The sequence below is a fragment of the Mus caroli genome, unplaced genomic scaffold (assembly GCF_978045245.1).
Source record: "Mus caroli unplaced genomic scaffold, Mus_caroli_1 scaffold_13, whole genome shotgun sequence".
Lineage (NCBI taxonomy): Eukaryota > Metazoa > Chordata > Mammalia > Rodentia > Muridae > Mus > Mus caroli.
The window spans coordinates 54,217,425-54,242,924 of NW_028227268.1; the positions used below are offsets into that span (position 1 = coordinate 54,217,425).

At 43.0% G+C, this 25,500-nt stretch overlaps 1 protein-coding gene across 2 annotated transcripts in view; it reads right to left on the bottom strand.

The window, feature by feature from the left end:
- The window catches only part of Myh10 (myosin heavy chain 10), a 128,765-nt gene that overhangs the window by 83,789 nt on the left and 19,476 nt on the right, over positions 1-25,500 (bottom strand). For both annotated transcript variants that reach the window (XM_085829910.1, XM_085829909.1), the window contains exons 3-4: positions 13,218-13,374; positions 747-774 (exon numbers count right to left, since the gene is read on the bottom strand). In XM_085829910.1, coding sequence (XP_085686036.1) covers positions 747-774; positions 13,218-13,374 — 185 coding nt within the window. The remainder of the gene's footprint in view (positions 1-746; positions 775-13,217; positions 13,375-25,500) is intronic.

Consider the following 25,500-nt stretch of genomic DNA (forward strand, 5'->3'; position numbering starts at 1 on the left):
ACCTACAACATCCACACTGTGGTTCCTCCATTCTCTATTTCCAGCACAGGCCTCTCCCGAGTGCATTTCTACAAGTTAAAGGATGAGCACAGACAGACACACCCTATCTACATGTGGTGTAAAGCAGGTTTGGTATCTGCTACTCCAGTCTGCTCCCTTCCCACCATGTAGGGAGACAGCCTAATTCTACCAATAAATCTTTATTTTCTTGGGCACATAAACCACCAAGCCCCAGTAAACCTGGCTCTTAGACTGAATACCCCTAACACTCAACTGCTCCTCTGTAGGTTCATAACCATCTCCTGGCTTCCATCACCACGGCCTCCTAACTGATCTTCTCCAGCCCAGGGTCCACGTGCAGCCAAAGCCATCTTTCTACTGTGCACAGCGGATCACATCGTGCCCCTGGATACTGTTCTATCCAGTGCCACACAATGCACAGGCATGAGATGATCCGTAAATACTTATTGAGTAAAAATAAGATAGTGCTGAACTCTCCACCATTCTGTACTTAGACATATAAACTAAAAAGGTAAAATTTTCAAATTTAACGTATGAGATATGAGAAGTCTTGTCTGATAGCAAAACAGTAACATCAGATGTGAGTACCTTGAATATCCCTAGCCTTGACATAACTATGACATATAAATCACACTCTTGCTCAACTCCCTCCCCCTCCAAACACAAAGGCAGTTCTCTGCTTTCCAAAGGAATCAAACAATTTTGAACAGCCAACGTTTACTTACGTGCACAGAATCGACTGGTCCTCACGATCTACAAAACAAAAGAAAACAAACACAAAAGTGACCATTTGCCCAAGTTTACAATGTGTTATACAGTGCAGCTGCAGTGACAGATTATAAATTAGTAGCAATCCTCCTCTGAAGTCAAAGGTGAACCTGCTTGAACCTGATCACCGTCCTCACTCAGGTCAAGGTAATCAGCTTCCACTGCTGTGCCCCATGCTCTGCGGGCAACAGGACCCAGACTGGAAACACTGCTTCCTAGGTGATATCATGAATACCCTCAACTCGTCAGGACAGTTAATGTGAGGCCTACCCACTGCCTCAAGTCAAAATGAGCCACCTCTCCTTTAAACCATTTTTCTTAGGTATTTGTAACACTGACAAAAAGCTGACTGACAGAATCCAAACACAACAAAGCATACAGTAACACTCTACTATGTTTACATGATTATTCAATTTTTAATATTTCAAAGTGATTTAATGATTTAAGCATTCAGACTTTTCAAACAAAAAGAAAAAACCCAAATCCACATCTACATAGTTAATAGGATAAGATTTCTAATTACTTGCAAGTATTCTTATCCTATCGCACAGTGTGTGTATGTACATGTGGTCCTGGGGCCTGAACCCAGGACTTCATGTATGTCGGGCAAGTACTTACCCACTGAACTACATTCCGGCTGTTAGGTTTTTTTTTTTTTTTTTTAACAGAACTGAACAAGTCTGCTACGCTTTAAGAGGCACTGTGGGTCATAGGCCCTGGTACAGGCAGCTACTTTATTGCCTCCAATCTGTGCTCACTGTTTTTCTGGTAGATGCCACCAGGTACCCCCCCAAAACTAAACACATCTGTTCATATATTCTATATTAAACTAAGTTACACACAAAAAACCCTGCTACTGTGCTGGCCCCCACTCAAATCTTTCTTTCTTTCTTCTTTAAAACAGAATCTTTCAATGTAGCCTTGGCTCCTGGGACTTGCTATGTAGACTAGAATGGCCTTGAATTCACAAAGATCCACCTGCCTCTGCCTCCCAAGAGCTAGGATTAAAGGTGTGTGTCACTTGCCCACCTGGATCAAGACTTTTTCTGCATGGGGGCGGGAGGGAGGGCTTTTGAGACAGGGTTTCTCTGTGTAGTTCTGCTGTCCTGAAACTCAATCTGTAGGCCAGGCTGGCCTCGAACTCAGATCAACCTGCCTCTGCCTCCCAAGTGCTGAGATTAAAGGCTTCACAACTACACCCAGCTTCAAGACTATTTTTAAAATAGGTTTTAAAAAAATTCTTACAAATTGTACTTATATATGAGATGCAATGTGATATTTCAGTACGTATAACATATCATGATATGACCAGGGCGCCAGGTATATCCATCAGTCCATCAGCTTGGCTATCGCTGCTTCTCTTGGAAAGCATTCACAATCTTGTCTATCAGTTATTCTATAACCTACAACTGTCAACCATGGTCACTGACTACGCTATGAACTTTAAAGTGATTTCTCCTATCCTGCACTACTGTACTGGGGGACACTCTCCACCTCACGCTCAGTACTCAGTGTTTGTTGCTGTTGTTTTAACGCTAGACTCAGCCCGTAAGCTGGTCCTGGACTTGTGACTCTCTTGTAGCCACCTGGTGAGTACCAGAAGTACAGGTGTGTACCAGCATGCCTGGCTCAATAGTTAATTCTTACTGTTACCTAACGATCCTGTTAGCTTTTACCCTGGCTGCCACACACAACACTGACATTAGAGATTCGATGTCTGTCCCAGCAGTCCCACAACAACGCAGGCTCCACCTCTGAGGCCCTGCTGGCTTACTGGAGTTCTATGTGCACTAGAAACCTTCCCTAGGGTCCCCACCACTTCTTCCCGCAGGCATATACTGGCCTAGACAAGCAGCACTGCCATTTGCTCCCCCAGAGCTTTGCTTGCATTGTCAGCCGTGGCAGGCTATTGGGGTTTTTAAGTCCACTGGAAGAAATCTGGCACCGGACACCATGTTGGTACTGGTGACGCTGGAACTGTAGTGTAATCTTTGTTCCAGGCTGTTTGCACCAACCACCTGCAGTGACCACTGCTCCTTGTGGCTCTTCACCCATGAATTCATGATTTTCAGGAAGAGTGTATTTCTCTTCTACTTCTACTTATCTCTAATATTCTAAAAGTCTAGAAGAAGAAAGATGGGGTGATGTAAAAATGGGGAAATTTATGACAAAGGAATTAAAAACCGCTTGTAAGACAGAACAGAAACACAGTTTACCAAGCCTCATCTACTGCTTTGTTGTTATATTTTGTTTTGTTTTGTTTTGAGACAGGTCTTTAGGTTATCCCTGGCTTTCTGGAACTCTCTATGTAGAGCAGATTAGCCTCCAACTCAGAGATCTGCCTGCTTACTCTCATATGTGAGCCTTCAGACCCTTGAACTCTCTGATCGAATTCTACACAACACCATGATACCAAGTTTTAAAAACAACTTTCTTGAGAAGGGGTATTTATTTTTTAACATTAAGGAAACTAAAACACTAGGCTAGGGGTGTCACTCAGTGGAACTGTGTTTGCCAAGCATATATGAGTGCCCTAAGCTCAAGAATTCAACAGCCAGTACAAAAAAGAAAAGAAAAAAAGAAGAGAAATGTAAGGAAAGACAGAAAAAAAAAATCAAAACCAAAAAAAACCCAAAAAACCAAAACCTACACCAAACTATACACACACACAAAATAAGCAGTCTCCTAATGCATCCATAAAAGCGCTCTCCCTGGATCTGTAACACCCACCACTGTCTGAAGTGAAGACCTCCACGATGCTCATGGAGACCTCTCCCCTCCCCATACGGACATTCATCCTCCAGCAGCAATAACAACGAAGGCTCTTCTACCCAGACTCATGCACTGCTGTCTCTCTGACCTTGTACTGCTTTTGAGTTTCTCTCAGTCTCTCTAATAGTACCTAGAGGAACAGGCCTGAGATCTCCAAGACCCTTCCAAGTCTATGACACCGTCCTCTCAATCCTGACCTCTGGGTTCAGTTTCACTGACTCCTCCTTTCCTAAACTGCCAAGAGAGGCACCATGACTGTGCACAAGGACGCTCCAACTCCGAAAACCCATAAATGTATCTAGACAGTGACATTTATAGTGAAAAGAAACTCAGTTAAAAAAAATCCAACCAGCCATCTAACGAGGAGACACGTGTGCTAGCACAGCCAGCCCAGTGTTTTCCAAAGTGCCTTCCAAAAACCACAGGAGGAGACACTCAGTATAGCTGACATAAGCCACACGCCCAGCAGTGGGAATGTTCAAATCAACAATCGCAGCCCCCATTATAAAAGCCTAGGAGAGAGCAAATGAAACCCCAAGAGAGGAAACAATAAAGAACAGAAAGTATCACGGTGGAAAATAGAGATTGGGGGTGGGGGGCTTACTTTAAAAAGAAAAAAAAAAAAAGCAAACCATAACCCAAAGAGCCCTACTATAACTATCAAAACAGTGAGTGTGAAATTAAAATCCTTCCTATAAAAAAGCAAATTTTAGGAAACATTTAAAATTGATACAAAACCAACTTTCTATGGTCTTCAGAAAATAAAGAGGGAGAAACAGTTCCCAGTCTACTCTAAGAGACAAGGCTTACTTCAGCCAGATGCTAAACCTGGAAGAAAATGTAACAGAAAACATGTATCTCATCAATAAACACACAAAAAAATCTTAACAAAGCAAGAGCAAATAGTACCCAGTAATCTGCATAACAAGTCGTGTAGCAGGTAAGTAGTGCTTATCCTCAATCTAATGCACTTGTTAAAACATTAAGAAAAATCACGTCATCACCGAATAGAGGTAGAAAAAATATTTGGAAAAAAAAATCCATTTGCGATGTTAAAGAGGAAAAAAAAAAAAAAGAAAAAGAAAAAAGAACTGCTTAACAAAGCAGAACACAGAGGACTCAGTCTGTAAAGGGTATGTACCTGACACTACAGCCCCGATCATCTTTGTGAGTGTTGTACATCTAAGATGGTGAAGAAGGCAAGAAAGGATAGTGGTCCTCATTTTAACACGGAAAAGCAAAAAGGAATAAAAGTTAAAGGCACAGAAAGAATAGTGTTTCTATTTGAGGAAAGATGATTGTCTAGTCTAAAACCCCAGAGAATCTTCAAAAACAAATTACATACCTACCCAGAGTAAAGCAGTTTTAAAAAAACTTTTTAAAAGGTCAGTAGAGGGCTAATGTGGTGGCTCAGAGGGCAGAACTGCCTGCCTGCTAGCCTGATGACCTGGTTTGATCCCTGCAACCCAAATAAGGTGGACGACAGAATCAGCTCACACAAGCTGGCCTCTGACTTTCACAGGTGCATTCACAGTTACATATACACATGTACACACTAAAATTTCAATTGTCAATGTATATTAACTTGAAATCCTATTTCCATATATTAATAAAGAAGTTCCATTTAAAAATACAAAATACACCCAATGTTTCACTTTACTAAGGTATTTGTTATGCTTACATGTTAGTCCAATGAATCATGAGCACTATGACTACAAAAAACAACTCAACAGATCAGAGGACATCTGTGTCATGGAAAGACAACCATGCTCATGGGCCAGAGGACGCGCACTGTCAGTTCTGCATTACCTGACCTATAGGGTCAATGCTGGGCTTTTTAAGAGCAACAATGGGAGATGAAATCAGATGTTATCTGATGTCAAAGTCTATTGCATGGCTACTGTTAGGCAAGCCAAAATGATAATGATAAGTTAGACATTTAGATCAAAGGACATCTTAAGTGAGACCTTCAGTGATTTTCAACAAAGATCAAAGGCAGTAGAGAAATAGTCTCCATCAGTAGTGCTAAACCAACCAAGAAACACATGCAAAAAAGAGAAAGAAAAGAAAAAAGATAAACCAATAACTCAAAATAGATCAGATCAGAAGAAAACCTGCAAATCATTTCTCTAATAAAGGATGTGTTATTTACAAATAACAAAGTTTTCCAGATTGAGTAATAAGAAAAATAGGTATGTTTTCTGCACATGTACCTATACACCAGAAGAGGGCATCTGATCCCATTACAGATGGTTGTGAGCCACCATGTGGTTGCTGGGAATTGACTCAGGACCTCTGGAAGAGCTGTCAGTGCTCTTATCCATTGAGCTATCTCCCCTACCCCTCTTTTTTTCTTATTTTTTGCTTTAAACTGTACTTGAAATGGGTGTTTCCTTTTAGGTTGTGCTTTAGGTTAAGGTTCTGCTCATTCTCAAACGTTTATTATTTGGTCATTTGGGGTGTCCTTCTTATAATGGCATATATTTGCTGCTAGGCTGTCTCTTCCCTATATATAAGTGTTAGAGGTACAAATATGGCTGGTGTACTTAGTGTCACGTGTTTTCAGACTTATTAAACCTCTTGTCTTTAATTCTCCTGAGAAAGGAAATTGGCATTTGGTTTCTCCGTTTATTTTGAAAGTTTCAAGTGCCGTTTTGAAGTACAGCAGTTCTTTCTTAAGGTGCTCAGGACTCTCACAGGACAGAGCACTCAGTAGAACTCTTCAGTATGACATCTACCCAGAAGAGCACCCACCCTCGGGGGTTTCTAGGATTTGTCAGGAAGCAACTGGGGCTATCCTCCATTCACAGCAAATATGATGTCTACAGTTGAAGTTAGGTTCAGATTCTGCCTCCCAGGCAGAAATAAGACTCAGACTATACTTACAAATACCTTGGTCATATAGTTAGCTAGGTTCTACTCTGACTAGGTCATAACTAAAGATAAGCATTTATTTTAATCTACACTCTGCCCTGGGGCTGGCTACCTGTGCTCAGGTATTGTGCATCCATGCGCCCTCCCCTCGTTTCAGGCTCTGCTCCTCCTCCCCGTCTCCCCCAGAATGCTTTCTCCTCCTGAGCTGGGGGGGGGGGGGGTAGCCAGGCCAGTAGTTAGAAAGGTAACTTAGGGATTACCCCTCAAGAATTGTCAAAGCTAAATAAAATAATCATAGTCTGAGTCTCATTTATTAGTAAGCTAGTTGGGGATAAGCTTAAATTGATTGCACTACAGTCTATCACTCAAAATACAACCAACCTAGATACTCAAATGGAATTCCTAGAGCTCCCGAGGTTAGTCTGTACCAAGCAGTGGTCTAAATTCACTCAGAACAGGAGTCAGCAAGGCCTTGAATGTAATAGTTTGTCTCTAAAACTGTCCAGGCCTTGTGATTTAGACATGAAGATGGCTTTTCACGTCCCAGTCCCTTCAGTACCCTGCTCCAGGGCATTCCTCTGGCTAGGCATGACGGGTCAAGTGGATCTTTGTAATGGGGCCACAGCCTTTATCATTCCTGGTGGACCTTCTGGGCACCCTGGCTGAGCCTCTATTTTACCGTGTGCACTCAGAGTCTGCTCATAGTTTTCCTTAGAGTTCAACAACAGGATGCACTTTGTTCCAGCGCAGGAGCCTTTTTATATGGTTCCCTCTGGCTTAGGTTCACTTTACTGCTATGCTTTTTGAAGAAAGCTTTTTATTGTAAATGAAACACAGAACAGCTCACTTGATAGTGCCCAGGCCCACAAATGGTCATAAAATATCTTCTGTCTCCCTTGTGAGGTAAAATGCCTAACTCTTATAAATTTTTATTGACTAATGAAACTAGAACTGTGTTTCTAAAAGTGACTTTTGCCTCAACTCTTCCATCAAAAAATTATTTTATTTTTCTTTTATGTACCTTGGTGTTTTGTCTGTATGTGTATACGTGTGTGTATATGTGTGAGTATTAGATCTCTGGAACTGTAGTTATAGTTATAGTTATAGTTATAGTTATAGTTATAGTTATAGTTTGTGAGCTGTCATGTGGGTGTTGGGAATTGAACACAGGTCCTCTGGAAGAGCAGCCAGTGCTCTCAACTGCTGAGTCATCTCTCCAGTCCATCTCTTAGATAGATAGATAGATAGATAGATAGATAGATAGATAGATAGATAGATAGACAGATAGATAGATATGCATGATATTTTGTTGTGGTCAAGAATCTACAGTATACTTCCTGATGTCACTTCTGCAACCAAAGCCCATACAGATAAGCGATTAACACTGAGATAACAAGAACTCAGTATGCACACTCTCACAACAGCCGAGGCACTGGAACCCTTCTGAGCGGTAGTACTTTGCTCACTACACTGTGGTCAGAGGATGTGGCCTGTCATTTCTTCTTTTAGGAACTGAGGTTTTTATTGGTGGCCTGCTTCAGAATTTGCTCCAAGTTCCAAACTGTGCTTCTCGCTTGACAGGCAGCTGCCTTTCACACTTAGTTTTTTATTCCCACTTGCTAACTGTTAAATCCCATCTTAATGCTAAAGTCTGAGAAGAATGTGGCGTTTCCCTCTATAACCACGGCTCCCATTCTTTCTGTATTCCCCAACGGTATCAGTTTAACTATCTGAAGCAATGATAACGGTGTAGACAGAGCTGTCACCTCTCTCTCTGGACCTATGCCCACTATTTCTCCATGCACTCGTTCCCCTTCCTTCTTGCTCTCAAACAGAGCCTATTCTTAAGGTCCTTGAGAAAACAGAACATCTTCAAGTTTCTACCATGGACCACAGTGACCTGCCTGCCTAACCACTGACAATGTTCAAAGATCTGAGAGTGAAAAGGAGGAGGAAACGTGATAATAAATACTTTAAGCAAAGAGAAAGGATGAGCACAATTTACAGCTGTTGGGAAGCTGTCGAAAGCAAGGCAGCGCGTAGTGACTCAGGAGAGATGAAGGGGTGGCAGGACTAGCCTTGGATCGCAACAGACACAACAGGAGATGGCTTGTACATCTAGTGGGGACAATCAGCTCACTGGTGACTTCTATTTTCTCAGAAATGAGAAATCACTTGGTATACGGGAAACTGAAGGTCATGTAAGGAGCCAGAGGTCTGAAGCACACAGGGCCCCCAAACTGTCATGACAGAGACTGTCAATCATCTCTCTCCAGGTAGAGCTGGCACGTTGTCCTAAGGGCAGAGTCACTTCAGTCATGAATTTCCAGCAAGGTCAGTCTGTTCACTTGTATGAACATGACTCCCAGAGAGCCAGCAGCCCAAGTGAGAATGCCAAGAGGTACAGACAGCCCAATTCATTCAGCAGGAGAATTCTGGTAAACAGGTGTAACAAAGGCGGGTATGAGAAGACCGATGCTGGAAGGAGAGAACATGAGCCACACTGAGGGACAGCTACACAGGGACCCACAGGAAGCAAGCATAGATTTTAGTCTTCCTAGAAGGACAATGTAATAGAATAGAATGAAAAACCTGGTGATTCAATAAGATGAAAACATCTGCAATGTCACCTCAGAAATTGGTGGCACAAGTTAGATGAAGCCTTTTCATTGGGGGAGGAGGTCATGTAAAACTCTGTGTCTCCTATCATAGGGTCACAACAAAGCTTGAAGAATGAGGGGAACCAAGAAGAGAGCTTTGAGGGGAGGGGGAAGGACACAGCTTTCCCAGGGTACAGAAGAAAAAGTTTAGTAGAGATACAAGACAAGTTAAGGACACAACTCCCATCTTCTAGAACACAGGATTTCAATTGTAGGGTACCTTCAATGAGTGGGCTCAGATGACATTTTCAAGGAAAATGTCCAGGAACCAATTAAATCCTGGAAGAAAAATCAAGACACACTGAGCAGAACATCTGGGTAAGCTGGCTCATCAGAGACTGGGAGTTACCTGAAGCAAAATGAAAAGGGAAGCAGAAAGATAAGGAGTTCAAAGCCATCCCTGGCTACACTGAGTGCAAGGACAATCTGGGCTCCATTAGCCTGCCAGGGAAGGAAGGAGAGGGGACAGCCAACACAGATTCAAATACAACTAAGCTACCCAGCAGAACGAGACATTTGGGTTTCATTCTAAGACTCCAAGAAAGCAGCATGCACTTAAATCTTTATGTACACCAAAAAGGAGCCTCTGAGGCCGCTGTGCAGCTGGATCAGGAGCTCTGCAGCAGTGCTGGCCAAAGGAGACGGCGTCAGGAACAAAGGAAGGGGAGCCAGATGACAGAGAGCCTGTACAGAAGGCGGGCCAACTGACCTCAGAGGATTATATACACAGAGAGTCCTCGGTGCTTTGGCCTTTGGTTTCTGAGTCTCAGCACTACAAATGAGAGGTCTGATAATAAAGATTCCTGTCCATGAAGATCCTCTGACCTTGGCCTGTCTGTCACACTATGTAAGATGAGGTATATAACACCTCCCTGTTCAATATCCTGTCTGGCAGATCTAAGTCTTTTCTTTAGCTCAGGTAGGTATATTTCTCCAAATTATCATTTCTATCATAGAACCTAAAAAAGACTCCATGTCTCCACCTCTTGCTCACAAGTTCCCTTGCATCTTTCTTATTTGCATCTAGTCTTCAGATCAACTGCTTTAATCTCTGGCTGTGCCAATATTGCTGTCCCAAGCTTCTACTAAACGTGACTTTTTTGCAATTGAATTCACAACCAAGAGCTCTGCTTCTGCCCATTCATTCAACAAATATTTATTGAGCAACTAGTATGTGCTACGTACACTCTGCATTTTACTAACATGGTATCCATTAGACTCCAAACCTAAGGAAAAAAAAAAAACAAGGTTTGTTTTTGTTGTTGTTTTTTAAATTTATTTATTTTTATTTTATGTGTATAGATAAATGTTTTGCCTGTGTGTATGTGGGGCACCATGTGCATGCAGTGCCCATGGAGAGGGCATCATGTGGGTGCTGGGATTTGGACTTGGTTTCTTTGAAAGAGCAGTCAGCATTCTTAACCACTAAGCCACCTCTCTGGCCCTTACATTTCTTTTTTTGTTTTTGTTTTTGTTTTTCGAGACAGGGTTTCTCTGTGTAGTTCTGGCTGTCCTGGAACTTGCTCTGTAGACCAGGCTGGCCTTGAACTCAGAAATCCTCCTGCCTCTGCCTCCCAAAACAAAACCTTTTACCATTTCTGTCAGTAAATCTGATGTTGCAAAACATGTGCCCAGAATAGTTATACAAGACATAAAACTAGGATATTTAACTGATGAAAAAATCCAGAATTTTAAAAGATCTAGACAGACTAAATGGGGGACTGATTATGACATAAAAGTTGAGAGGTATTCTATGTTCTGAATTATCCACATGGTCCCCTCTGAGGCTCTCTGTCCACATGGTATATGGGCCTAACCTGATAGGCTGGTGTGAGTGTTACTGGCCCTCTCTCCTGTGTCCTGCACTATATAAGCATCCCACGTGGTGTGGGTAAGAATGTTTCTAGTAGCCAGCCACCACATGTGGAAGCTCAAGCCCATGATAGGCATCCAGGGGATGGAGCAGGAAGACTGTGAGTTTCAGGTCACCCTGGGCTACAAAGAGACCTGATTTCAAAACCAAAACACAGAAAATATGTCAGGTTTTAATTCTATCACACTTTTAACAACCTACATGTTCTTGGTCAAGTTATTTAATTTCTTTGTGCCTCAGTATAATAGGAATAAATACAAATACATATTATAATTTAAAACACAAATTATTACGGCCAATAGCAACTTTCAATGAGCTGTCCTTTCTAGCATTAGTAATGATAACAATATCATATGCTCTCAGACCACATATTCCTCATATCTTCCTCTTCTATATTTGTCAAGCTGACTTGGAAACAATTCACAAGACATAACATCTATTTTTGTAAGCTGGTGTAGTAGAGTCAACTCTCCTTTCTGCCTGGGAAGATTTAAAATTTCAACTTCTTTTCTCAGATGTACTTCTACCAGACTCATATCACCCACCAACTTTGCAGGCACACAGCCTGCATCCTCACATATATGGGTAGGCATGCTAATTAGGACACACCCCTCTGGTACACACCCGAGCAGCCCAGGCAACTCACACATCTGTCAGCAGCTCCAGTACTACCTAGCAAGGGTCACACAGGGGGTTATGGGATGGTGTGAGCCTCAACTGTCTGACGAACTCTCCACTGTGCTTCTGTCTGCTGCTAAGTCCAAACTAATAGTGCATTTATATTCATATTGCTTTAAACTGATCTCGATATATTAAATAACAACAGGTTCTACACTCTTTCCTGGTATGCACATTATGCTCAAAAGACTGCAATATTTTCTCCTTTTAAAAGAAATTAGAATCATGTATAGGAGAACCTATCCCCAGCCTATTCAACAGTTCTCCTGGGAACTTTCCTTTTCTATAGTAATCCAGCCATAGAGAGGCAACAGTGTCAGCTGAAACAAGGGATCCCAGACTCAGTTAAAGGGGTATTCTTTGAATTCTCATCTCACAAGACACTCTACATGGTCAGACTTTAAAAAAAAAAAAGGCTTCCATAAATCATCGTTCAAAGTCAGGGTTCAAATGAAGGACTCAACAAATCTATAACTCATTTTGATCCAAACGTAAAAGCTTTTAATGTCAACCAATCAAAACATTTTAAAACTTTTCTCATCTCTTTATTTGCATTTAAACTAGAAGTAAGATTCTATAATGTGATGTGTCCATCTTTCCTTTACTCTTATTGGTTTCATATTTATTTAGAAGTACTACAGACTGAACCTAGGGCCTGTACATGCGAAGCAGGAAGCCTGCCTACCCCTTAGCCATATCCCCAACAGTGTCTCAGTAATTTACCCAGGCTGGCCTTGAACTTATTCTGTCTCCAGGCAGGTCTTGGTCTTATGTTCTTCCTATACAGCTGGAATCATAGGCCTGCACTACAGGCTCAGTTAGATTTCATTCCATATTACTTTGCAGCGCTGGATATGGATTGAACCCTGGGCTTCACCATGCTAAACTAATGCTCTACTGCTACACCCCGTCCCCATCCAGCCCTTTCCTATTGGTTTTAAAGCCGCATACCATGGAGTGTTATGTGTGCTAGCTTATGGTAGAATCGAACATGTACTGAAAACTTGATGCTTCCAAATAGTAAAAAGTCCATGAAATATTGCTATGAAGCAGCAATTGTACTTTAGTTCCCATAAAAAACAACCTCATCAGCCGGGCGTGGTGGCGCACACCTTTAATCCCAGCACTCAGGAGGCAGAGGCAGGGGGGGATTTCTGAGTTCGAGGCCAGCCTGGTCTACAGAGTGAGTTCCAGGTCAGCCAGGGGCTATACAGAGAAACCCTGTCTCGAAAAACAAACAAAACAACAAAAAAAAAACCAGCCTCATCATCCATTTTAATCATAAGTTAGTAACTTTTCAACAATAAACATTTTATTTACTGACTGATTGACTGATTAATTGATTAAGACAAGCTTTCACTGTGTAACCCTAACAAGGAACTTGCTAAGTGGACCAGGCTGGTCTCGAACTCAGAGATGCACCTGCCTCTCTCTTCCTTTTAAGTATCACCATGCCTGGCACACTTTTTAAGTTTTAAAAGGAATATTAAACCATTTTGTAGGTCAGACTAAGACATTAAAAAACAGGACCTAATAAATTCCAAGCATTTCTTATTCTCATATTTGTTTACCTTGAAGCATGCATCTGTAAGCAGACTCTGATATGGCATAGATGTGTGGTGGCATCTCATGGCGTTTCTTCCCTCTATACATTTCAATAATATTCTCAGAGTAAATTGGAAGGTTCTTGTAAGGATTTATCACCACACAGAAGAGTCCAGAGTAAGTCTAGAATAAAAATGAATACAGAATTAAGAAACAGGAAAGTCAAAACAAAGTCTGTATTTCTCACTCAGATACAACCATAAGCCAAAAACAACATGGTAATTTAAATAAGAGATCTTTATTCTTCAGACAACTCATCTTATCTCCCAAATTAAGTCATCTCACCTGGACAATTTCCTACAAAGTCCACATAGTTTAACAGCATTTACTTAGGGCACCTCCTGAAATCAATTCTGTGAATGACCCTCCCCTGTAAAATGCACACACCACACAGTTCACAACTTCAACAGCTCACAGCCATATCATCAGCCTTTGCTGTTCCCAGTTAATCTCTCATAAACACACAAGTTAAAAAAAACTTGTTAATGTTGTTTAGACTCCAAGTTACAGTTAATCTTTAAGAAAATACCATTTGCTAAGTTTGGGTAAAATGCCAAGGAAGAATACTCCCAACTTATCTGAAATGTGATTAAAATATCCCTTTAAAATGTTCTTTGTATGTTTAATCCTAGGGGTTTGAATGTTTTGCTTGCACATTTGTATACGCGCCATGTGGATTCCTGGTGCCCATGGAGGTCAGAAGAGGGCATCAGATTTCTTGGAACTACAGTTAAGATAGTTGTGAGCAAACGGATGGATGCTGGAAATCAAACCTGAAGAGCAACACATGCTCTACACCGCGGAGCCCCCAAATTCTCAAACATCTGCATAAAGCCAAATTTCTTTCAAGTAACTTCACAACAAATAGAATACAGAAGCAAATATGAGACTCCAACTCTTTTGCTAAGATATCGAAGGGGTTACAAAAAAAAAAAAAAGTATTTACTTTCAGCTCTTTTGGTATTAAAATTTTTTCATAAAAAATAACTGTTGTTAACTTTATATGGGTTTATCACTTTAAAATGTGATAATAAACATTAAGTTTTGTACTTTTAAGTATGGTCAACATTGTTACAATAACCCAAATACTCCTCAGTAATTTATGGCCTGGATTACAAGACTTCAGGGGACCTTCCTGATCACATGGTAGCCTTCATTCAGAAATGACACTAGGGCTGAAGACATGGCTCAGTGGTTAAGAGCACTGGCTGCTCTTGCAGAAGACATAGTTTCAATTCGAAGTACCCACGTGGTGACTCACAACGATCTATAATTCGAGTCTGAAGTCCTTCCTCAGGCACTCAGCCCACACGTGGTGTACATAAATACCATCAGGCAAAATACTCTCCTCCACATGAAATAATAAAATAGCATACATTTCAAAAAAGAAGAAAAAAATGGCATGCTAGACACTTCTCTTCATCTTTTCAGACCGACTTCTGACAATATTCTATAAAACTCACTATTGAAAAAAAACAAAGATAGGAAAGCCTGCTGGCTCCAGATATGTTCCCTGCTCCAGATGTGCCAGGCCACTGGGGACTGTGGCATTTGGAAAGGACACTCTTTTTGGCTGTATATGAGACAGACCTTTTAGTTGGTTAGCCCAAATAACCAGCAACATGATGCTACGAAGAGCCAGAGAGATGAGTAAGTGGTTAAGAGCACTGACCCTTCCAGTTCTCAGCGCCCACATAACAGCTCACAACGGTCTGTCACTCCAGTTCCAGGGGATCTAACACCCTCTTCTGGCCTCCACGGCACCAGGCAAGCACATGGTGCACATGCATAAAACACACAGCCAAAACACCCATACACATAAAATAAAGACACACAAATCTCTTAAAGAAGATGGGGGTGGCTGGCAGATTAGGAGTGTTGCTGAAGCTCTGTGGCCAGCTCCCCTGGGACAGCTGAGGGGACTGTAATGAACAGCTGTGTTCATAAGGCCTGAATCCTTGGCAATTGCTGTAGAAAGCCCTCTAGGGACCACTCTGCTTTGAATGCAGCAGTTACTAATTCTAAAACAAGAGGAAAGCTTGCCAAGACAATCCAAGTGACCAGACCATCTCTGTCACTGCTCTCTGGCTTTCCTTGAGGCTCTAATGCACTCTGAGAAGTGGGAAGCCAGTGAGATGGCCCCTGACTGGAGGCCACTGGTATGACTTCATCTGACCTCATGAGGTTGCCTCAGACTGGATGGATCCATGGCTTGCCACTCTTGCTACCTCAGACTCCTGGCCTTGTTTGCCTAGACTCCGGCAACTTTAGCTTGCTCCTGGCCTTCCCAGACCACCCTCTTCCACTTTCTTCCAGGCAAGTCTTCCAATAATTAATCCAGTCTCAGATGACAAAAAACAAGCAAAGATAATAAAAATGACTTTACAGCAACAGAATAGCTACTGCACTATGAGGTGACTTTAGACCATGTATTCCAAAAAGCTGGAAGGAATTATGAGTATGACACATGTTTGTGACAGCTACAGTTGACATACACAAAGTATGCATAGATGGAAACATCATTGTGCTTTTAAAGTGCCCACTACAAAATAGACTTAATTTTACAAGTATTTTATTAAGGATGAACAAAAAAAGTCAGACTCAATTGTTAACAGGTTTATGTTATAACAGTAATAAGTTATAACCACATATTAATGAATTCTTAAATACAACATAATTTTTCAGTCAAAAGTTAGGTCATAGCCTGGCAAGATACTACAGCATCTGCACTTCAGGGAGTTTTGTTGTTGTTATTGTTTTGTTTTTTTGTTTTGTTTTGTTTTTATACAGGGTTTCTCTGTGTAACAAGCCCTGGCTGTCCTGGACTTGCTTTGTAGACCAGGCTGGCCTTGAACTCAGAAATCCACCTGCCTCTGCCTCTGCTGCCTCTGCCTCTGCCTCTGCCTCTCTGCCTCTGCCTCTGCCTCTGCCTCCTCTGCCTCCTCTGCCTCCTCTGCCTCTGCCTCTGCCTCTGCCTCTGCCTCTGCCTCTGCCTCCCAAATGCTTGGAATTTAAGGCGTGCGCCACTGCATGTGGCCTTGCACTTTATGTTTTTAAGAGGTAAATAATTATAGAATGAAAAACAACAAAACCTTCAAAGCTAAAATACACAAATCAGGAGCCACACTCTGCACTGTGGCTGGCAGAGGTGAGCCATTGGACCAGGACACATATTTAATCAGACCAAGTCCAACATGTCTTAGGCAGTTTTCTGAGGACAAGGATTACAAAGTCTCACAAATATGAATTAAGTCATCAAAAAGAAAACATTAAATAATCATTAGCATCTCATGCTTGCCAAGGACAATGTAACAAATGCTAAACAGAAATCTTATTAAAGTATTAACTTCTGAGTACCTAAAAAAAATTAGATAGTTGAATTAATTAAAACTGTACCTCTTCTGTCTTCGCTAGACATGTGGGTCTGCAAGTTCAAATAAATTTTTAAGTATTTGAATGTATACACAAGGTAGTAAGCACCTTCGAGAAGCACAAGTTCTAGGTGTGAAAACAGCAGGCACAAACTAAACAAGCCAAGCACCTCGCAAAGCTGCAGGATGCGGCCGAGAAAGGTAAACAGGTGTAATGAGAATGGAGAGTGCTCTGGCCAGAACGCCCAGCAGAGACCAGCCACCAAGAGCCACTGCATCCTGTCTAAAGCTCTGAGACATAACAGCCCCAGATGGTCTTTGATGTTGTTCTTCTCTGAGAGGCAGTTAGGGCCACAGGAGGGATAAAGAATTCCTACAAAGGCAGTGCAAGCCAAGACTCTTACAAGGCAGACTGAGAAAACTGGCACCGCGGAAGACGGTTAGGACAATGTGGGAAAAGTCGACAGTCACCCTGAACAATTTAGTTTCTGTCCTCTATAGGTGGCAAAGAGTGGCTTGGGGAAAGAAACAAACACTAAGTACAAATCTGGCAGCCATCTGGAACAGCGATTAAAGGAGCTGGAGGGAGGAAACCAGCAGATACAGGAGGTTGCTGGTCAGTCCCGGCACAATGGCTCAGCCTAGATGACAGAAGGAGAAACAGTCCAGAGATGGACAGGTCATGGAGAAGCTGGACACAGGCCTCCCAGGAGATATTAAGAAATCCACAGGAAGAACACTAAAGGCCCCAGTCAGATTCACGCTTGAGTAACTGGAAGGGTTACTGAGACAAGAGAAAGAGAACGGGCTTTGTGAGGAAAAGACACTGCATTCCCTCTTAATGTACCGAGACTGTGGGACTGCAGACAAGTCAAGTGGGATACTTATGAACAGTTAGACTTATTAAATTGCTAGAGCCACAGGAAAATCCTGAAGAACTGAGAAGGCCTGAGGGGAAAGTCTGTGTAATAACATGACTGCACATTTTTTCTAAGAGAGAGATATACAAATATTGCACACACAAAAATTCACAATTTTGTAGGTATGTTTATATGATGCAATGTAACGCTTCCAGGCTCCTGTCTCTGCTGATCACTGCCTGGAATACCGCCCTCTCTGTAGACCACTCCAGGAAATGTTGCCCCTCATCTTTTAAGTGTCAGGCCAGTGTTTAAGGAAGCAGGGCTTCGTGTATGCATTGTTTCAGAGGATCAAAGGACTAGAGAACTAGGAAGTGGAAGCAGGTGCAGAGGCTGATGCCAGGAAGCAGAAACTCAACAGTCCCCCATCAGGACAGGGCGTTGACTAGGGAACATCAGATCATCCTCTATCCTAACTGTGCTCTCAGAAGAAATCAGTCCAAAGGAAAGCAGCATGGGGGTGGGGGCGGGGCCGGAGCACATGCGGGGATGGAGGGCAGTTTACCTATATATAAGCATCTATATAAGCACCATACCTACATAAAAGTTAGTGTAGAAAGTCCACAAATAAGCCACGAGAGAACTTATGTGGTAGAGTGTGGTGTGACAGTCTCCACAGTGTCAGAAACAACAGTGGCCAAGGCAACGAAAGACTAAGAACTCAAGTGAGTAGGGCACGTCCCAGTATACAGGAGACAGAGGCAGGAGGATGCCAAGAGTTCAAGGCCAGTCTGGACTCTGCAGTGGGTTTTGGGCCAATCTAAGCTCCACAGGGAGACCTTATGTGATGCTAACCTTGTGACTGGATTTTGAGTCACGCAGGAGATACACCTATGGCATTCCTGTGAAGGTAAGGATAGAAGAGCCACCTTGAATGTGGCCAGCACCATGCTGTGGGCTGAGTCCTGACAGAGTGAAGAGGAAAAAGGGCAGCCTTCATCTCTCTCTGCTTCCTGAGGGCAAGCATTATGCCTCACTCCTTCCACCATGCCCCTCCCGTGTTCAAACTATGAGCCAACTAAGTCCTTCCTCCCGAAAGACACTTCTTGTTGGGTATTCTGTCACAGCACCAGGGCGAGTTACTAATGTTCCTGGTCTCAGACCCAGAGACAGGATGGAGACCAGGTGATCAGACAGCCACACTTACTCCAAGGCACTCTTCTTATAGGAACACAGGTCATAAGGAAAATAATACATGAAAAACAATTTACACAGGTAAAACTAATAACAATACAGAGAGCAACTGATGTGGATGACAAAGAAAGATAACTCCATTATCAACCATTATTGCTGGGGTGGGGGAGACCAGGCATACAAAGCAATAGGTGTGGCTAAGGTCACATCTCACTGTTCTATTAGTCTGTTATTTATTTGTTTGTTTACACAATTGGGGGAGATTAAAACTTTTTTTAAAAAAAGATAACAAAAAACAAACGAGTCAGTCATGGTGGCGTTCACCTCTAGTCCCACCACTAACGATGCAGAGGCAAGTGGATCTCTATGAGTTGGAGGGCCAGTCTGTTCTACAAAGTAAAAGTTCAAGGACAGGCAGGGCTACATAGAGGGATCCTCCTTAACTTGAACAAACCAAAAAACAAACGAAAAAAGTTGAATTGAGATGGCTTGAAAAACTCTTTATGTTAAAAAATTTTAGGTGTAAAAACAAACAAACAAACAAACCCATAAACACACACACGTACCTGGAGCCACCATGGCAGGGAAGGAAATATCCTCAAAGACACTTGGGTCCCTCTCCAGCCATCAGACAACAGACCCCAAAGAACAAAAATTTCCCCGGGAACCCCATTGCCCTAGTTAGGGTTGCTGTGCTGTGCTGTGATCTAACACCATGACTGTGCTGTGCTGTGCTCTAACACCATGACTGTGCTGTGCTGTGCTCTAACACCATGACTGTGCTGTGCTGTGATCTAACACCATGACTGTGCTGTGCTGTGCTCTAACACCATGACTGTGCTGTGCTGTGATCTAACACCATGACTGTGCTGTGCTGTGATCTAACACCATGACTGTGCTGTGCTGTGCTCTAACACCATGACTGTGCTGTGCTGTGCTCTAACACCATGACTGTGCTGTGCTGTGATCTAACACCATGACTGTGCTGTGCTGTGATCTAACACCATGACTGTGCTGTGCTGTGCTCTAACACCATGACTGTGCTGTGCTGTGCTCTAACACCATGACTGTGCTGTGCTGTGATCTAACACCATGACTGTGCTGTGCTGTGATCTAACACCGTGACTGTGCTGTGCTGTGCTCTAACACCATAACTGTGCTGTGCTGTGATCTAACACCATGACTGTGCTGTGATCTAACACCATGACTGTGCTGTGCTGTGATCTAACACCATGACTGTGCTGTGCTGTGATCTAACACCATGACTGTGCTGTGCTGTGATCTAACACCATGACTGTGCTGTGCTGTGATCTAACACCATGACTGTGCTGTGCTGTGCTCTAACACCATGACTGTGCTGTGCTGTGCTCTAACACCATGACTGTGCTGTGCTGTGCTCTAACACCATGACTGTGCTGTGCTGTGCTCTAACACCATGACTGTGCTGTGCTGTGCTCTAACACCATGACTGTGCTGTGCTGTGCTCTAACACCATGACTGTGCTGTGCTGTGATCTAACACCATGACTGTGCTGTGCTGTGATCTAACACCATGACTGTGCTGTGCTGTGCTCTAACACCATGACTGTGCTGTGCTGTGATCTAACACCATGACTGTGCTGTGCTGTGCTCTAACACCATGACTGTGCTGTGCTGTGATCTAACACCATGACTGTGCTGTGCTGTGATCTAACACCATGACTGTGCTGTGCTGTGATCTAACACCATGACTGTGCTGTGCTGTGCTCTAACACCATGACTGTGCTGTGCTGTGATCTAACACCATGACTGTGCTGTGCTGTGATCTAACACCATGACTGTGCTGTGCTGTGCTCTAACACCATGACTGTGCTGTGCTGTGATCTAACACCATGACTGTGCTGTACTGTGCTCTAACACCATGACTGTGCTGTGCTGTGATCTAACACCATGACTGTGCTGTGCTGTGATCTAACACCATGACTGTGCTGTGCTGTGATCTAACACCATGATCAGAGTTTCTTTGGCTTATACTTCCGCATCACACTTCATTACTGAAGGAAGTCGGGACAGGAACTCAAGCACGCAGGGCAGGAACCTGGAGGCAGGAGCTGACGCAGACAGCATGGAGGGGTGCTGCTTACTGGCTTACTCTCTACAGGTTGCTTAATCTGCTTTCTTATAGAAAGAACCCAGGACCACAAGCCCAGAAATCACAAATTAAGAAAATGCCCTTTTGTCAAGTTGACATTAAACTAGCCAGCACAGGGATTAGCCCTATTCTTTCTTACTTTTTCTTTCTTTTTGCCTTGGGCAGGGAGGGTGCGCCACAGCACATGTGTAGAGGTAAGAAGACAACATTCATGTGTGGTCCTCTCCTGCACACATGCCTACTGCTCATCTGGGAACCACAGGCATGTGAGCTCCCAGAGCCCAGATGAGAGCATCACAACCCCTGGAAAATTCCAGGGGGCTGTGAGTCACGTGATGTGGGCCGGACACAGATTCTGGGTCCTCTGCAAGAGGACCTTACTCCTTACAAGCAAGTACTCCTTACACTGGACCATCTCTCTAGCCCCTAAGCTAAATTCCAAAGGAGATGGAAGGCAAAACATGACGCCATTACTGTCTTCCAGCTTTGCATCTTCTGTTTTGTTTCTCTGTGTCCTAAAACTAACTCTGTAGACCAGGCTGACCTCAAATGTAGAGATCCACCTGCCTCTGCTTCTGCCTCCAGCACCAGCAGCACCAGCAGCACCAGCAGCACCAGCAGCACCAGTACCACCCCCTAGCTTTAGCTCTGCATCTTAAATACAGAAAAAGAAAAGAAAGCCCAAACAAAGTCAGGTGTGAAATCTCAGCGCTCCAGAGGTCTGGGCAGGAGGACTGCTGCAAGCTTGGTTCAGCCTGGGCTACAGGACAAGACCCTGTCTCAAATAAACCGCAAACAGACACTTTCAGAGAAATGAAAGACATCTCTCTTTTTCCCTCTGTATATCTGATGTCTGTCTCAGTCTTTTGTTTGTTTGTTTCTTGAGACTATGTAGGTCACTGTCTTAGTCAGGGTTTCTATTCCTGCACAAACATCATGACCAAGAAGCAAGTTGGGGAGGAAAGGGTTTATTCGGCTTACACTTCCATGCTGCTGTTCATCACCAAAGGAAGTCAGGACTGGAACTCAGACAGGTCAGGGAGCAGAAGCTGATGCAGAGGCCATGGAGGGATGTTCTTTACTGGCTTGCCTCCCCTGGCTTGCTCAGCCTGCTCTCTTATAGAACCCAAGACTACCAGCCCAGGGATGGTCCCACCCACAAGGGGCCTTTCCCCCTTGATCACTAATTGAGAAAATGCCTTACAGTTGGATCTCATGGAGGCATTTCCTCAACTGAAGCTCCTTTCTCTGTGATAACTCCAGCTGTGTCAAGTTGACACAAAAATAGCCAGTACAGTCACTATGTAGACCTGGCTGGCCTAGAACTCACTATGTGAGCCAGGCTAGCCTTGTAATTGTGGAGATCTTTGGGTTTTGTTTGTTTTTGTTTTTTATTAATTAAATATTTTAAAGTTTAAGTATGTGTGCACATGTGTGCCAGGGTGGATGCCCTGAGAGGCCAGAGGTAAAGTGTCAGATCTACTTGGAGCTAGAATTATAGGCAGCTGTGAGCTGCCCAAGGTGAGTGCTGGGAATTAAGCTTGGGTCCTCTGAAGAGTAACTGCTCTTAAATGCTGAGCCACCTCTCCAGGCATTCCACCTTATTTTTTGAGACAGGATCTGTCCCTGAACCTGGAGCCCACTGAATGGCTATCCAAAACCCCTAGGGACCCTCCTGATCGCCCCCTCCAACTGCTAGGATCACAGGTGCGCACGAGTGCTAGGAACCAAACTTAGGCCCCATGCTTATAGAACAATCACTCTAGAACAGACTATTTTATTTTCATATGTATGTTTCTGTGATGTGTGTGTGTATGCATGTTTGCAGGTGCCCACAGAGGCCATGATAGAGCATAGATCCCTTGGAGTTGGAGTCAGACACATTTGTGAACTGGGATTCAAACTCCAGTCCTCAAAATAGAGCCAACAAGCCCTGTTAACCAGAGACAACTTTACAGGCACACACAGACATAGACATGCAGACACACACAGAGGCAGACACACACAGCTGTAACTCCAGCACCCAAGTCTATGCTACACAGGGAAACTGCCTAAAAGAACTTTAAAAATCTAACAACAACAACAAAACATAAGACATATTTTAGAGAATGAAAATCAACAGAAAGAGAAGACAGATAAGTTAATAAACAACTACTATAAAGTAGTGTTTTGTAGATTTTAAAATATAGAGAATTAAAATACCCAACAATGACATGTAGCTGTGAGAGAAGAGTAACGGCCACTCAAGTGCTCTCGGGCTGTTTATCTCTGACTCAGAATTCTATTTCGTATAAATCATTTCTCAGCCCCTTTTGGCTAAGATCATGTGTCACATCATTCTTTAGTAGGCCAAGAATACAAATTTTAAAAAAATGTAACCACTAAGAAGAAACTAAAGTGAACAGCAAACAACGTATAATGAGAAAGGGGCCCGGAGAGATGGCTCAGCGCTTAGAACCACCATTGGCTCCTGCAGAGGACTGGGGCTCAGCTCCCAACACCCAGACAGTTCACAGCTATTTGGAGCTCTAGTTCCAGGACCGAGGCCTTCTTCTGGTCTCCATGGGCACAGGCATATCCACACAGGCAGGCAGAACACACATATAGAAAGAAATCTTTCCCCTTCATGTGAGATGTAAAAAGAGAACGAAAACTCCTAAGTCCAGGGGGTGGGGTAGGGAGTGGGAATGGAGGAGGGGTTGGGGCTGGGGGTGGGGAGTACTCTGGGGGTTAGGGTAGAGGTGAGTAGAAAAGAAAGGAAAATAAAACTAAAAAAATTATGGTGCCGAGGAGATAACTCAGCTGGTAAAATGCTTGCCATACAAGCAAGAAGACCTGAGGTTAAGTCCCAACAGTCACGTGAAAAGCCAAAAAGCATGCTTGTAATTCTAGCAAGGGAGTGTGTGCGTGCGTGTGTGTGTGTGTGTGTGTGTGTGTGCGCGTGTGCAGATCCCTTGAGCTTGCTGGCCAACCAGTCTAGATTAATCAGTGAGTCCCAGGTCCCAAGATAAAGGGACATGGCATGGCCCTGCATAGAAAGGTGATTGCCAACAAGACTGAGTTTGATCCTGGGTCCATATGGTGGAGGAGACCAAATCTTGTCAGCCTGTCTTCAAACCTGCACACATGCACAATAGGACACACATGTACACACATGTCAATGCACACACATACACACACACAATAGATAATAGGTAGACAAAGATAGATATATAAATAGATGTAATAATTCTAAATATGATAAAATAAATGTAGTAAGAATAATTTTCTAAACACAGGTGGATGGTTCCCGAGGAGGAAGAATGCTCTGGCCTTCAAAGGCATGTACACACGCACACACACAGAGAAACACACACACAAAGGCATGTAAACACACACACACACAAAGGCATGTATACACACACACACAGAGGCATGTAAACACACACACACACAGAGGCATGTAAACACACAGAGGCATGTAAACACACACAGGCATGTATACACACACACACAAAGGCATGTATACACACACACACACACACACACACACAAAGGCATGTAAACACACACACATAAACACACACACACAAAGGCATGTAAACACACACACACAGGCATGTAAACACACATACACAAACACACACACAAAGGCATGTAAACACACACACAAAGGCATGTACACACACACACAGGCATGTGAACACACACACATACAGGCATGTACACACACACACAAACACACACACACACAAAGGCATGTAAACACACACACACAAAGGCATGTATACACACACACAAAGGCATGTATACACACACACACACAAAGGCATGTACACACACACAGAGGCATGTAAACACACAGACACACAAAGGCATGTAAACACACACACAGGCATGTAAACACACACATACACAAACACAAACACAAAGGCATGTAAACACACACACACACAAAGGCATGTAAACACACACACAAAGGCATGTACACACACACATACAGGCATGTATACACACACACGCACACACAAAGGCATGTACACACACACAAAGGCATGTAAACACACACACACAGAGGCATGTAAACACACACACACACAAAGGCATGTAAACACACACACACACAAAGGCATGTAAACACACACACACAAAGGCATGTAAACACACACACAAAGGCATGTATACACACACACAAAGGCATGTAAACACACACACACAAAGGCATGTAAACACACACACACACACACAAAGGCATGTATGCACACACAACCAGAAAACAAGCTAGAGAGCAGATTAAATGATATGTATTAGTCACTACATTGCATGTACATGTTCTACTTTTAAAGCTGTCAAACTGTTGATGAGCACTCTACTACAGCCTGCACAGGTTCCTCTGATTTCTCATTCTCCTTGTTAAAACCTGTTATCAATTCCTAATTCAATACTGAATAAGTTATAAATTCTCACCCTAAGATATATATAGATAGATAGATAGATAGAGAGAGAGAGAGAGAGAGAGAGAGAGAGAGATAGGTAGATAGATAAAGATGCTCAGACTCAGGAAAACTGTTATTCCCTTGAGACACAGAGGCAGAAGGAATTCGATATTGCCCTGGGCTACATGCTAAGACCTTGTTTTAAAAGAACAAGACAGAAAAAATATTGTCAAATTTGGGACAAAATTAACAACTACATTGTCAAGCAATAGTGGCACA